The 15,116-nt window shown below is 44.7% G+C and overlaps 1 protein-coding gene across 1 annotated transcript in view; it reads right to left on the bottom strand.

Moving 5' to 3' along the window:
* DNAH17 (dynein axonemal heavy chain 17) overlaps positions 1-15,116 on the bottom strand; it is an 8,024,690-nt gene that overhangs the window by 7,130,081 nt on the left and 879,493 nt on the right. The window contains exon 8 of the mRNA XM_069655242.1: positions 10,334-10,420. Coding sequence (XP_069511343.1) covers positions 10,334-10,420 — 87 coding nt within the window. The remainder of the gene's footprint in view (positions 1-10,333; positions 10,421-15,116) is intronic.

The raw sequence follows: 15,116 nt of genomic DNA, 5'->3' as shown, positions 1-15,116 counted from the left end.
TTGCAGTGAATCCTCCAAAATTAAAACTCCTTTTGTAGGATTACATCAAGTAACTCAACCATTTCCCTGATATGGGATAGGTTAATTTTGCAATATGTTGTCTGAGGTACATGCAGAGTATGCGTTTCACTCTGGCTCATGGAAAGCAGTGTTTTTGACCTGTTAATCATGGTTTTTCGTGGTAATCTTGAGGGATTAACTGCGCCGTCGGTCAGTTTAATGTAAACCCAGCCCGTTGCTCTTGTTAACACATAGAAGTTGTACTCCTAACTCCATGTAGTAAATTGCAAGCGGTTTGATGTTTCCCAAATGAGCACAAAACACAAGTTGAGTATTTCTGTGGGTATTTATTAGGCAAATTAGATATGCCCCCTGGTTGACATGTGTTTCAGCACTAGGCCTTTCTCAAAACCGGACATTAGTTATACGTTCCAAATGGCTTCTTAGCTCAAATCACCATTAGTCAAATCAAGTCCCATCATATGCATTCAAGGGGTAATATCTGGCTGCTCCTATCTCGGAGATAATCTCCCTTTAGGTCGGTAAACACAACGTTCCTTTGGAACGCTGAATTTACAGACCTAACAGGTGTTTTTAACCTGGTTTCCGTTAACGGTGCAGTAGCCGTGAACAAGCTAAGGCTGGCTCTGCTTACACTGTGCGATAGCTGAGTGGGCTGGCACTCCATGAGGTGCTTGGCTGGTGTCATGCTGCACTACGCGGTGCACCCCACCTAATAGTCTTGCTTTGCATGTACTGCCACACTCATCATGAGTGATGTCAGGTGCACAGAGAGACCTGCTGAATAGTGGCACCGCTGGGCCGTCTTGGCTTCAGGACCTGGCTGCTAGATTGCAGCATTAGATATTTGTAAATACTCTGGCTGCAACATACATTTGTTGCTCTTAGGAACTCAGTTAAATTTGTTGAGAAGATACTAGGGCACAGTGAGTATGGCAGTAACAGGCCTGTCCAGACTGCGTGCTAGGTGACTGATTGTAGGAGAAGATGTGCACTCCCCAACCCAAAACAGCCATACAGCCCGAGAGTTATGATCCATGTAGGGGGCAAAAAAACAGGGTAAATTAGACGTCTTTTCCAAAGTTACGACGAAAACAAACAGGAAAGAGGTAAAATTGGAGTGCTCCTCTGTACAGGCGGCGTCTGCGGGGTCTTTGCTGTTCTTAGAAATGCATCAACTATATTGTGACATGCAAGGGGGTTTTGCTTCAGTTAATACACAATTATATGACATCACCAGCAACATTAACTCGCTGAAGACCAGTATGGATAAGGAAAGTGCATGCATAACTGTGAAAGGAAGAATTTGTGAAGTTGAAGACACTATTACTGAAATGCGCTCCACAAAGGACTCATCGGCTAAAAACCTGAAAGCAGCGACTACCGAGTATGTAGATCTAGAATCACGCTCACGTGTAATAATATTTGGATAATTGGGGTGCCTGAGAACTCGCATCAAGGATCAATGGAGCAGTTTGTAGAGTCTTTGATAAAGAAAATCCTAGATAAGCCTGTCCTCTTCCCTTCTTTGTAGTAGAGCGCGCACACACCTATAATTGCCGTTAAGGCCCAAGTGCAAAAGGCGTCCGTCCTATCCCCAATGGGGGGATGGACATAAAGTATGGAGGAAAGAGGACAGGACAGGAGTAATCTACCTCCACACCAAAGAAGCAATAGCTGGTTTTAGAGGTTTCTGGCTATCACTTAACCTACACTTTTCTGCCCTCCTAGTTCTTAGAAAGCCACACATATTAAATTGAGAGAAAAACAAAAGTTTAAAGGCACTTTTACGGTTTAATTTTGAGCACCACTCATTCAAAAATGACCACAACAATGTTCACATTTGCTGTGTACTAACAGCCTTATTTGCAGGTCCTTCTATAAAGTATGTTTTTTTTCTTTCAGGATGTTTACAATTAAATCATCAGAAATATGTGAATTAAAATTGTGAAGCGTTCGGTAGTGATTCTGGGTATACATCTGGGCCCAAAATTTGATGTTACATGTTCATCTCATTTACCATTATCTAGATTTGCATAATTATTGATGGAAACATCTTCTTGTGTGTATGGATTAAATAATCGCTTTTTGCTTTGTAGAGAAAAAGATTTCACAGATGTCAAAAGAATCAATGGGGCTGCTAAAATCCTAGTTGGTACTGAGGTACCACATGTGTTTGAGAGCATATAGATTCGAAATGTACTACAGCGCAGATAGTTTCATGAAAAGGTAGTGCATGAACTGGAAGAGGTGTAACAATCACTACTGGATGATGGCATAGGATCCAAAAGTAGAGGACATGGCAGCTGTAGTAAAGGAGATGGAGATGGTGGAAAGCATTGTCATGTATTTTTATTATTTTTTGTAACAAGAATTCATCAGGAATAATCAGCAATTATCTCACATTCAAATTGCCAGTGTTAAATAAGCAAGGGCCAGAACCTCTGCATCTAACAAAGGTCAAATGTTCCCTGGATGGACAACGTAGGCAGATAAACACAGAAATACAGGACACACAAACACATGCAGTGGGTGGTGGGGGAAAATAAGAAAGTTACTCACCGTAGTGACTATCTTAATCCTAGTCCATAGACCCCTTTCCTCCATACTTTTTGGGACATTCCGTCCAGTGGGACGGGACCGGAGCACTTTGTAAAAAAGCATAAAATTGAAAAATGTGTCCTTCTTATCTTTTTTACGCGGGGTACCGCACGCGGCCGTATCCCCGCCCTCCTGAGCTCCACCCCACGCATTGCGCTTCAGTCCTATTCTATCGCCAGGTCTGAGACCTTTAAGCAATAATAGAGGATATTTATTAGAGGGGACGGCGGGCAGGCATATGGAGGAAAGGGGACTATGGACTAGAAGTAAGATAGTCACTATGATGAGTAACTTTGCTATACTCCAACGTACTGTCCCCTTTCCTCCATACGTTTGGGAGATTACCAAGCACTCCTCACAGGAAAACGGGTGGATGGAATTCCCTCACTGTAAAAGGTTCTTAAGAACAGCATGACCAAATTGAGCACAGGGTATGTCAATTAAAAGGAGCAGGTGTCTGTGGACAGGTAAGCGGCGATAGCCAACAAATACGTCTGACAAGACATGAATGCCTCAAGTTGCCAGATGAGAAATGAAAGACAGGACTGCGTCAATGGTGGTATCTCTGAGGTCCAACTGCTTAGCTAAACACCATTGACAGAACCAGGGCCATTTGTTCCTATACTGAGACCTTGTGGAAGGTTTTCTAGCCGCTTGGATAATACGCATATTATCCGCGGACAAGTTGAAACTTTCTAAAGATTTGAACTCAAGCACCAGGCCACCAAGCTGAATGATTGTGAGGAGGTGTCCACATCTGCTGATCGCTCTGGTGAAGCAGGTTGGGAATCAGCGGGAGCCTGATCGGGGAGCACACTGACAGATGCTGAAGCTCCAAAAACCAGAATCTGGGTGGCCACCAAGGGGCTATGAACAGGAGAGTGCAATTTGTCGTGTTCCTGAGCTTGCATAGCGCCCGGTGAATCAAAGGAAGAGGCGGGAAGGCGTAGGCCTTCATGTTGTGCCACGGAATCTCGAGAGCATCCTTCAGAGAAGAAGCTCTGAGTCCTTTCCGGGAAGCATAAAGAGGAAGTTTCCTGTTTGATCACGTTGCAAAGAGGCCACTTCTGGAGTGCCCCAATGGCAAAAATGTCAGAGAGGATCTCCGTGCTCAGTTCTCCCTCGTAGCTGAACACCACTCGTCGGCTGAGAGAGTCCGCAGTCACATTCAGTTGGCCCGGAATGTGCACTGCCAGCAGCCAAACACCATGCTGAATGGCCCATTACCAAATCTGAATGGCTAGCTCTTCAAGGAGAGGTGACCTGGTACCCCCCTGCTTGTTGATTTAAAACATGGATACCGCATTGCCTGTGTGGATACGGACCACTTTGTTCACAATAACTGGCTTGAAAGCTTTGAGTGCCAGGAAAATCGCCAGAAGCTCCAGATAATTTATGTGAAAATGTCTGTCCTGTGGCGACCATAGGTCGAAAACCTGACGATGATCTAACGTCGCGCCCCACCCCAAAAGGGAGGAGTCCGTTGTAATGGTTGTTTGAGGGCAAAGCACCTGAAAAGAAGCACCCACTGACAGATTGATGGAAGATGACCATCATAGGAGATCTGTCATCATGCAGGGTGGAACCGGAATCCTTTTGATGTCTGGGTCCACTGCCTGAAGCCAGGAGCTCCGAAGAGCCATCTGCGTGCGTCTCATCTTGAGACACGCAAGGGGAAGAGCAAGCACGCACAAGGCCCTGAGGCCTGGCAGACTCGGGAACCATAAGGGCCAACATGCTCTCGGACTGAATGAAAACCTGACATGTGGGCAACATATCCACCAACATTTCTACAGTCAGGTACACTCTGCAGTCGATCGTGTTCCAATGGAAATCCAGGAATATCAGGTCCTGAGAGATTGTCATGGAGGATTTCCACCAGTTCACCGACAGCCCAAGGCAGAACAGGAGCTGGAGGAGAGACTGAAGGTTGCTAGAGGCTTTCACTGGACAATGACTGCGCAGAGGCCAGTCGTCCAAGTTTGGATACACATGAATGTCCTGTACCCAAAGAAAAGCCGTGATGACCGATATCATTTTCGTGAAGACACGTGGCGCTGAGCTGAGACCAAAAGGGAGCACTCGGAATTGGAAATGCTCCTCTCCCAGGGAGAATCACAGATATTTCTGGTTCAGGCTCCAAATCAGGATATGCATATAAGCGTCCTGAAGGTCAACAAGGCTGCGCCAGTCACCCTTCCGAAGAGAGGACTTTATTTGGCAGGGTGTGATCATCTTGAATTTCTCTTGGGGGAGAGAAAGGTTGAACTGGGAAAGGTTGAGGATGGTGCGCAGGCCAGCCTGGTTGGGTCGAGCGATGGACAAAACCCACCAGTTTTCGGTGATGGTTTGCCACGCCTCCAGATGAGACGAGATTCGTCCTCCCACCGGAGTCTCGTGCGAGCACCAACAAATATAATTTTGCTGACTTTTCGGTGGAGAGATTACCTGTCCCTGAAGAGGAGGCTGAATACCGAGAGAAAAATCGACCACGTTGTTGCTTTCGATGGAAGCCACCTGACGGAGGATCAACTCTGCATGACCTGCGGTCCAGGAACCCTGTGATGCCTGAGGAGGACCGAGACTGGGATCCAGATCTCTGACCTTTGACTGGGGGGCCTCACTAGCACCGACAGAGACTTGGCAGTTTGCATGCTCGGCTTAGTCTTTGTGAGCTTGTCATCCGTTGAGGAATGAAAAAACTCTTTGCCATTAAAAGGTAGGTCCAGAACTTTATCTTGGACCTCCTTCGAAAACTTTGTTGCATGAAGCCAAGCTTGACGAGAGGTGATCACCCACAATTCCTTCGAGCAAATTAATCTAAAACGGCTAGTCCTTTGTATACAATGCGGATACAACATGAGCACATATTAACGGTTCTTAACTAGGATTTAATTCCCCCTTATGCATTCGCGCCTCACCTTGGAGTATTATTTTTCAGTTATTGAAGCTGACAATGAGTCATCAAATTGAACTACCTGATTCTGACCAACTTAATTTTTTGAAAATGCATCTCTTCACGTGCAACTAACCAAGTATGGCGGGTAAGATCGCGAACATATTTTTCAGACAAACCAACATTTACTTTACCTTAACATCCAAATTCACTGTCATGTACACTCTAATTGTGAGTATTTTCTAAAACTGGAGCCTCACTTGGTTTTAACACAAAGTTCCTTCTTTTCATATCTTAGATGGAATTACTCTGCATGAGAACTGAGTTGCAATTAGCAGTTTCAAATTCTAATACAAACAAGATAACAGTTGCGGGAATACAACCTAATACTTTTTTGGAGAAATAACAGGTAACTCTCATTACCTAGCTATTTCGGATGTGATTTAGCGCACCAACTGCGCATATATGATGAATCGTTATAACATAGTGTACAGCCTACTGATAATTTTTTTTGTTGTTTTCTCTCCCCCCCTTTTTCTCTTCCGACTCTCCCCTCTCCGATGCTGTTTGCATTAATTACATTTTTGAATGATATTTGATTTCTATTGTTTGAAACAAAACGAATGTATGCTTTAATCATGTTATGCTTCACCTTTTGGTATTGCAATGGATGTTACAATGGCTTAATTATAGTCATATCTACTGTACGCCCTGAAGACGGCCCAGTTAGGGGTGAAACACGTGTTGGCATGGCGTTTTGATGTCTATGCAACTTTTAAAAAAGTCTCTTTATTAAAGAAGCTATTCAGCAATTTGGATATTTTTGGAGATTTATTATATCCATACCAAATTGTGTTCTTTTTGAAACTTGTTTTTGTCAAATTATAGTTGGAAGCACAGAATAAGTGAGGTGATACCTTAATTTCTGTTTTCTATTTAGGGAGGGTTTGCTGAGAAATTACCCTCCTAGCATTACTACTGATGCATACCAATGATATATACATGCACACTTTTTTATTAGGAATTTAAGAGATTACCTTTTTAGTGCGCACCACAAAGAATAGGATAATTTCTCATTCTTTTTGACTGTACTTCCTAAAAAGACCTTTAAAGTACTCTCTCATGGGATCAGAGTTCATAAGACTCTGAAACATCCCAAAAAAACATCCTCTGCCGAAACTTTAGGCACTGGAGTACGCAGAGGCTACTCCTGAGGGGCAAAAACCCACACAAACGTAAAGAGGAAGGCTGTCAAGAGGGCCCGCCACTAACTGGGTCTACATAGACCAATGGGGCAGAAGTATGAAGAAGCGAGAGTGTATGCCGTAGTGGCATCCGAGCGCGCCAGTCATAAGAGAAGCAGAACAGATTCACACTGTCCCGTGGAAAAGGTTGTCCACCAAAAAGAAGGTTCCCAGCACCCACCGTCAATAGTGTGGGTGTGAGGGAAGAATCCAAAATGCCCACCGTAGACCACGCAAGAAGGCCTGCCATTTTGTTAGCATCTGAGGAGAACTACGTCACATGTATGGATGAGGCCGACAACTCCACAGACTGGTCAGGGGACTTCATCCAAACTTTAGCATTGAGACAAGGATCCTCGGCAGAGCCGGTATTATGGGGCCTCAGATGTGTACTGGACATGCTGATGTGACCCCTTGAATTAGTCTCCAAGAGAGGTATCTCGGCAAAGCCGGTCACAGAGGAGTTACGGTCAGCAAACTCTCCCAGTGCCCCCTCAACTAAACGGGTATCAACGCGAGCGCGGGAATGTTGAGGAATCCACCTCACAGATAAGACCTTAATGGGTCTCTCAGTTCTGTCGGTACACACCTTAGCCTGAAAGAGAGGAACCTCGGAGCGGAGGCCGGTCTGTAAAGCTCCATCGAGAGTGGCCTTGAACCGTGGTTCGGTACAGAAAGCCTCAACGGAGGCCTCAGGGCGCACCCCGGTGTCTGTATGGGAAGCTCCAGATAAGGAGACCTCAGAGCGAACTCTGGTACCCAAAGCCTCAGCACGACTGGGCTGGCTATTAGCACCTGATTGGTGAACCTTGGATCGTAATCCGGTGTCGGCAGGCCCCTCACGGGAACCCTCAGAGAAAACCCTGGTATGCCTATTAGGCCTGCTAGGCACCTCAGGGGAAACCCTGGTAGCAGAACTCTTGATGCCCCTCCCAGATCTGGAGGACCCCAGGAAGGATTCCCCCCCAGTCGTGGTGCCCTAAAAAGTAAGGAACTTACCTGGCGTCTCTCGTCGATGAAGAGTTGAAAATGCGGTGGAAGAACTCTCTGGAAGACCTCCTCCCACCGACGAAGACGACGCTGAAGTGTCCGAAGCGAAACAGAGTCGCAGTAGAATCGCGAGTTCCAATGGTGACCCGGTCCCAGACACTCCAAACAGAAAGAATGGGGATCCGCTCTGGCAAAGTGACATTCACAAGAGGAACAAGAGACAAATCTCAAACGATCCAGCATAGATGAGGACTACGCGACAGCAGAACCGGAGCAGGAGAGAAGGACAACGGGAAAAAAGAAAAAAGTATTTTTTTATTATTTATTTTTTAATTGTATTTGGTTTATTAAAAACCTTTAAAAAATGTTTTACCTGTGATGAAAGTGCATCCAGCCCTGACCGCGTGGAGAAAAGGACTGAAGGACGATGCGCGGGGCGGAGCTCAGGAGGGCAGGGTTACGGCCACGTGCGGTACCCCGCGTAAAATGAGAAGGATACATTTTTCAATTTGATTCTTTTTTACAAAAGTGCTCTGGTCCTGTCCTACTGGACGGAATGTCCCAAAAGTATGGAGGAAAGGGGACGGGACGTAGGAGTAGGAAAGGTCAGCATAGTTCCCACTCCTAGACCACACATTCATTACTATAATCTATGCTCTATTTCATCCACCATATAGCGCCTGGAAGCTCCCCCAAGTCCTGTATCTAATCAGCTGGTTCTTTCTCAGGGCTGAACAGCCCTTGTAAGCCACAAGCTTCAGAGGGTCCTCTGAAATTACATTGTCTTAGCGTGACTGCTCTAGCGCGGCTGACCGCGCTCCGTGTCGGTGGCAAGGTTTACACCCTCCAATAGAAGGGGTGTCATGAATAAGGCCAGTTTAGCATCAACTCTAATAGGGCCATTGGCTAAAAATGTTATTTCCTGCTCCACTATCTTCAAAAAACAAGAGACCCTGAGACAGCTCTATAGCATATGCCATATGTTTGCCTGTTAGGAGCCACAGGACCAGGACTTATCCAAATAGCCAATGCCTGCCTTGACATTTATTTCTGTGGTCCAGTGCACACTAAACGTAAGCCACTAAGTAGGGTGAGCCGGTCCGGTAACAATGCTGGAAAAAATGATGGTACTACCAGCTCTGGCATTTTTACTGGACCGGCTCATTCCGAGTCTGCCAGTAGGAGCAGTGAACTACCGGCAAATCTGACCTGTTACAATGGAATGTTAACAATGCCACCATTTTGGACCAGGAAGACTCTCCAGAGTCAGGGGTTTATGCTACAGCTATGAGCCCAAGGTTGGGTTTCCCTTGGGCAAATACTTTTGAGCTTTGACCTTGCTTCTATTTCTGCCATGGGACCTTAGGGATTGTCCCTATGAGCGACTGGGGAATTCACAAGAATCCTACTTCAGGAGGGTGTAGTATTAAATCCCTTGCCGTGAACATACAATAGTCTCTATGCCCAGGACTCAAAAATCTTGATAGCGACACCATCATGGTCATTACATAAACAACAAATGCACTTTTGATGAAGATCATAATCAAACATGCCCTTTCAAACACGTTTTCTCCACATATTTTAAATAAAGTATTGTATTGTGGGAATTATAAAGCGCAAACCTAGGACCTAGTGAGGACCTCACAGGAAACCTGTATCTAGGCGCAGATGGAAGGAAAGTAACTCCTACAAGAATCACTGAACGAGATAGGTTTAAAGGTACTTCCTAAACATTAAAAAAGAATCAACTTTTCGAAGGTCCTGCGCAAGGTATGCTTCTCTTTAGGTGTAGGTGAGGACATATTGACATCCGCTATGAAGAGGCATCTGCCATGATGAACAGGGTCAAAAGTGCAAAGGCAAGAATAGTATCAGAACCTTTACAGAAACATACAGCAGATATCAGCAGCAGCAGCGGTGCTTTATAGAACATCTCAAAGGAATTTCCTCTATAATAGGGAGATATGTGCAAAAAATATAATTGAACTCGCAAAGGACTGCCCCATAAAATTAGGCAGCAAATGACTCAGAAGTTGTCCTCTTGAGGCAGCAGTTGAACATCAACACATTGAAATGAAAAAACACATAAAATATAGATGGGTTTCTGTTTTGCAATGTGCATATATAACATTGTGAAAGTAACTACAGTAAGCAAAAAAGAATCCCACTGAGAACATTCAAAGTATTTGAATTTATGAGAAGTACACAGCTGGTGAAGCAGACAAACTCTTCTGTGATTTGCAGGCTGGAAGAAAAGCACATGGGTGAAACAAATAAATAAATACATAAATCAATCAGAATACAGGCATTATTAGAATGTAGTTGCATGATGGTAGTGGTGAGAAGCTTCTTGCCCTTACCCGTTACCAGAGAGGTTTGTGTTCCCTGACAAATTTAATTTGTAGAACATTGAAAATAAAGACGCACTAATTTTGAATGGCCTCCTGCGTGTTAATCTACAGAGAGCAACAAAATGTACTGTGTTACAGAGCTACAGTTCAACAAATACTCCAGTTGGGAATTATCGGGAATTATCGGTCAGTAAGTATAAAATGTGTTATTAGAGACGTTGCACATTTACCTCTATTGTCTTTATTCTGTTTGAAAACCCATCTATTCGAGCAAAAATGAGGGAACGTGGAAAATCCCATGGTTTTACTTCCTTGTCCTTAGAAGAGAAGAAAATATATTACTGTCAACAAAGCCTAATGAAACATTATCTTTAAATCTTCAAAGAATAACGTTAACCAAAAACTAACAGATTTAAAAAAGACCTAGAACAGACCAAGGAGAAATGTAAGGTAAACTAACAAAGCAGTTGGATACAAAGAAGACTCTACAATAATACAATAAAATGATAGAGAATCAGCTGGTCAGATGGTTTAGTAACATAGAATGGTGAGGCAGCGACAAGCCCTTAGTGACACTTATCAAATTTGAATTGCATTTTTAACATGTTAATATCTTAACAATGAAGGCAATGAAGGCAAGTCCCTGTTAACTCTCACGCCAGAATGAATACAACCCTCTAGGGAAATAGGCCAAGAGATAGCTTGAAAGAACAACAAGGTATAATTGTACAGAATACAAAATATCAGCAAAGGACTCTGCTGCTTGAGAACGTTCTGTCCAAATCTATGTGAGCAGCGCATTAAAAAGTTACACAGCGTCACCAGTGACATAATCATATACACTAGAAATCATCATTACTGGTTGGCGGGATCGAACACATGGGCCTGCTCCATAGGGGATGCCAGGCTACAATTGGTTCAGATTTCCACCGTCTGTCAGTCCCCATGTGGGTCAGCCGGGCTCACCTCTCCGAGGTTTGAAGGTCAGGTCTCTCATGAGTTACAATCTTTAAAAACATTAAGCCTACTACTACATCACTGTGGCATGCACCTGGGAGACTTGGGGCTGGAACCAGAGGGAAGAAATACATCACGCTGACGAACACATGATGGGCTTTGTTGCTATTGCATCCTTCGCACCCAAGGCCTCCACTCAAATTTTGATCTATCATTTATGCCTTCCTGCACCTCGTACTACAAAGTGGCATTCATGGGCAGGTATGATATGGTTGTGCATGTTTGGGTTCTTTAGGACCACTGGTTTTATGGCAGACGAGTTGTGTTCACTCACTTATCGGGGAATGCAGGGACTCGAGAAAGGGGCCAGTGCAGGGTGCTGTCAGTTCTGGTGCGCTGGGTGGGGTTGAGAGGTCTGCTGCTGGCCTAGTTCTGAAAATAACTGCAACAACAAGGAACTAGGGGAAGTTGCAGTGGGAATTAGCAGTGCTGACTCCTCTGTCCTCAGCGTGTGGGCCTGTCCATGTTTCTCTGTTGGGCCTACGTTTATCGTTGCTAGGCAGAATCCTGTGCAGCTCCCTTAGGGAGCACTATAGAAGATTAAGGATACAGGTATGAGCAATAAATCCCGTTTGGTATCAGTCTGTACCACAAAGATTTAGTTGGTAGCTGTGGCTGAGCAGTCAGACTTATCTCACGAGGGAGATGAGCAGTATTCAGGGTTTACACAATAGAGCTATAGTACTATGGTACAAGGAAACACTGACCAAAGCATTGTATTAAAAAGAATATATATATTTATTTTAGACACTTCTAGTTAGACACATCAATCACAGTTCTTAAAGCAAGTTAAAATCAGTCAGGAAAAGTATACACAACTCCCTAGTTAAATTGTAGACAAGTTTGAGCAAGAGTGAAAACTGAGTAAAACGGCACAGTGAACACCAAACACAAATGGCACTCTAGTAATTTCTCACAAGGAAGGGAAAGGGCAAGTTATACAGGAATATACTCTTAGGCACCCTAGCAATACTTCCCAATAAGTGTGTCAACAAGTTTAGGCAAGGCAGTACTTTAGCATGTATTATACTTAGGTGAAAACTAAGCAAAATGGCACTTCACAAGTTTTAAAAGTGGGAAGGAAAAGGTGGTTATAAGAGTTAGGTGCACCAACACATTTCTAGTTGAGAAGGAATCTAGAGAGGGCAGTTATAACAGATTCAACCAGAGTCAAGAGATCTGTGCCAGAGTCAGTGGTACAGGGAAAAACAACCAGGAGCAAAATGTTCTTGTAACTGCAGTCCATTCTTTGTTAAACAATTCGAAAGGTTGGTTGCAGAAGGTAAAAGACAATGTTAGAAGATAGGGGCGGCCAACCCAACAGGTAGGTAAAGGATTTAAAACACCTTTAGCGCTACCAAACGAAAAGGGCTGCCTAGCGGAACAAGGTACCTAAAAATGAAGAAGAGGCTCCTGCGGTGGCGGTTGTTCCTGGTAGTTCCTGGAGTTCGGGAGATCCAGCAGAGGAAGAGAGGCTCTCGTCGTGGAGGAAGGTTCGAGTCACTGCACTGCCCAGGGAATGAAACCAGCCGCGGTGCTGCCAAACGAAATAAAAGGTACGCTCCTTTAAATCGCGGTCCAGATGGACGGGTGCCTGGCTATCTGGTCTCCGAGTGCAGGGCACTAGCGATTCGACCAAGGCAGGTCCTGGAAACCTGGAAGGCGATTGGCAAACTGGTTGGCCCCACCAGCTCAAGGGAAGAAGGCTCTTTCAGATGAAGATCTTCTCTCGTTGTGTGGAGAAAAGTGGTGAGACGCTGCAGCAGGGCTTCACCGGTGGTTCAGTCATTGCAGATGTCTTTGGCTTCTCTCCTCTTCGGCTTCTTAGTTCCAGTGGCGACGTCTTGCTCTTCCAGTACTCAGGACCCTGCTTTTATGCAAAAAGATCCCCATTCATACAGCCTAGCTGTCACTTCACACAGTGGAGTGGTCATCTTGGCAGGAGACCATCCAGCCTATCAGGGCAGAGTGCGAAATGGGTTGCTGCGTCAACTCAGTCCAGGGGTCGTACTCCCCCTCCCACACAGTGGACCCACCCCAGACTCAGTGGCGCCGAAAGGAGGGCTTCTTGGCAGAAGCCCGCCAAAAGGCCGAGCAAAGGATCCCCGACCTGGGTTAGGATCTTAGAGAAAGACACGAGAAAGAATTTATATAAAAGCTCTGGCAAATAAAACCTACCGGAGTAAAGTTAATATAAAAATAAACAGGCGGTATGTTAGAGGCTGTCAGTAATTTTGGTAGCCTCGAACAATGGGAAAATCCCATAGAGAAATATTTGCGGTCGAATATTTTTGGTAGTAACCACTGCCACAAGCCAGAAACTTTTGAGAGAGGGACTGTACGGTACCCTCTCGAAAATGAACGTAAGGGAAAAACTATGAACCCTTGCCAGTACCTCCATACTAAGATGGGTTGTACTGGTTTTTTTCATAAAGAGTGACTAGGAAAGTCAGTGGGGACTTTACATGCCCTGGGAGACAATAGTCAGTCCCAGGGTATGGAGTCTACATTTGGGGGTCGCTACAACACCCCTGTGTCACTGCACGGAGGGTGCTGTGTAACGCATTTGGATAAAGATGGTTCCTATGAGGGTGAGATAATACCCATAGACATTAAACACAAAAAATAGTCGAGAACACATATAACAAAAAATGCCTAAGAGTGGGGAAAAAGAGTCTCACTCTTAGCAGGAGAAAAAACAAACCCTTCAAATCCAGCAAAGCTGCTGGGGGACTCATAGGTAAGGGAAATTAGCCATAGAATGAGAATTCTCCCTAACAATCGTGCAACCAAGTGAAGCTGCAAATGTCTTCCATAACTATAAAATGGCATCTCGTTATATGCGCACATTGCCACTGTGCCTCCATAATGTCAATAGCATCATACCTAGGCTGAGTTTGTACAGCACAGCCTTCTCCCCTTCGCACATCACAATACTTGTGGGATTCGCCACACTGAAAAGTGCAGAGGGGGGTGGGATAGACTCATTTCCATCCAAACATTCCCCCCTCTCATTTTTTATTTTATTTTGCATTTATAAAGCGCTCACACAGCATTGAGGCGCTGTTACAGGAATGTGTCTCTTAGTTGCGTATTTATAACACGCTTAATACCCAGAGGTTTCTAAGCGCAGACCCAGGGATCAAACCTGTGCTGCTTTGTGTCGTCTTGTTTCCAAGGCAAGCATGTTGCCCATGAGCTATCCTCTATGGAGTATTCTACAGTAACAAACGCTCATTTTCCCTTCTTAAAGCCTTTACCCAAGTGGGTGTTCCCTTTATTGGCATCCATGCTCTACACACATGTCGTAAGCTCTTGCCTGTATATTCATTCAAGTTCAAGTTTGGGGACAATTTGGTTACATTAAGGGGTGTACTTTCATTTGAATTACTTTTGTTTGGATTACTGTTCCCTGTGTTCCTCCCCCTTCTTTTAAATGGCCTGCCCAGATAAAAGATGCCCTCCAATATATACCCAATAAGAACATTAGCAACGTGAACAAAATGGCTGTAAAATGCAGGCCACATTCATATGAATACATTCTAGTGCTAATAATTGCATTTGCATTGTTAGGTAATGAACAATTTGATGGGAACGGGAGGGAAGGGGGATGAGGGTGAATGAGGTAAAAACTGGGGAGGGGAAAGGAATGGTAGCTGATCTATGGGAATCTGATGCCCTGCTTACAGGGGAGATGGGTGTTTGTATATGCCTGCGAGTCACTATTTCATGGGGGGAGAGGTGGTGGTCATTGCTGGGCTGGGGGCGTAAGTTAAATAAGGCCAGGGGTAGGCAGTATACCCAGTTCTTTTTCAGAGTGGTACATAGTCTGGACAGACTGCTTTTTAGGAGGCCGTTTATCCATTCCACAACCCCATTTGCTTGTGGGTGGTAAATCAAACACATGCTATATTTGATCCCCAATAGTGCTGTGACTTCTTTGAACACTTCATTGAAAAAGTGTGTGCCTTGTCAGATTTCATAACATCACATACC

The sequence above is a fragment of the Ambystoma mexicanum genome, chromosome 3q (genome assembly GCF_040938575.1).
Source record: "Ambystoma mexicanum isolate Mex_15411 chromosome 3q, UKY_AmexF1_1, whole genome shotgun sequence".
Taxonomy (NCBI): domain Eukaryota; kingdom Metazoa; phylum Chordata; class Amphibia; order Caudata; family Ambystomatidae; genus Ambystoma; species Ambystoma mexicanum.
The sequence above is the reverse complement of the archived record's forward strand: the minus strand, read 5'-3'. Positions and strand labels throughout refer to the sequence as shown.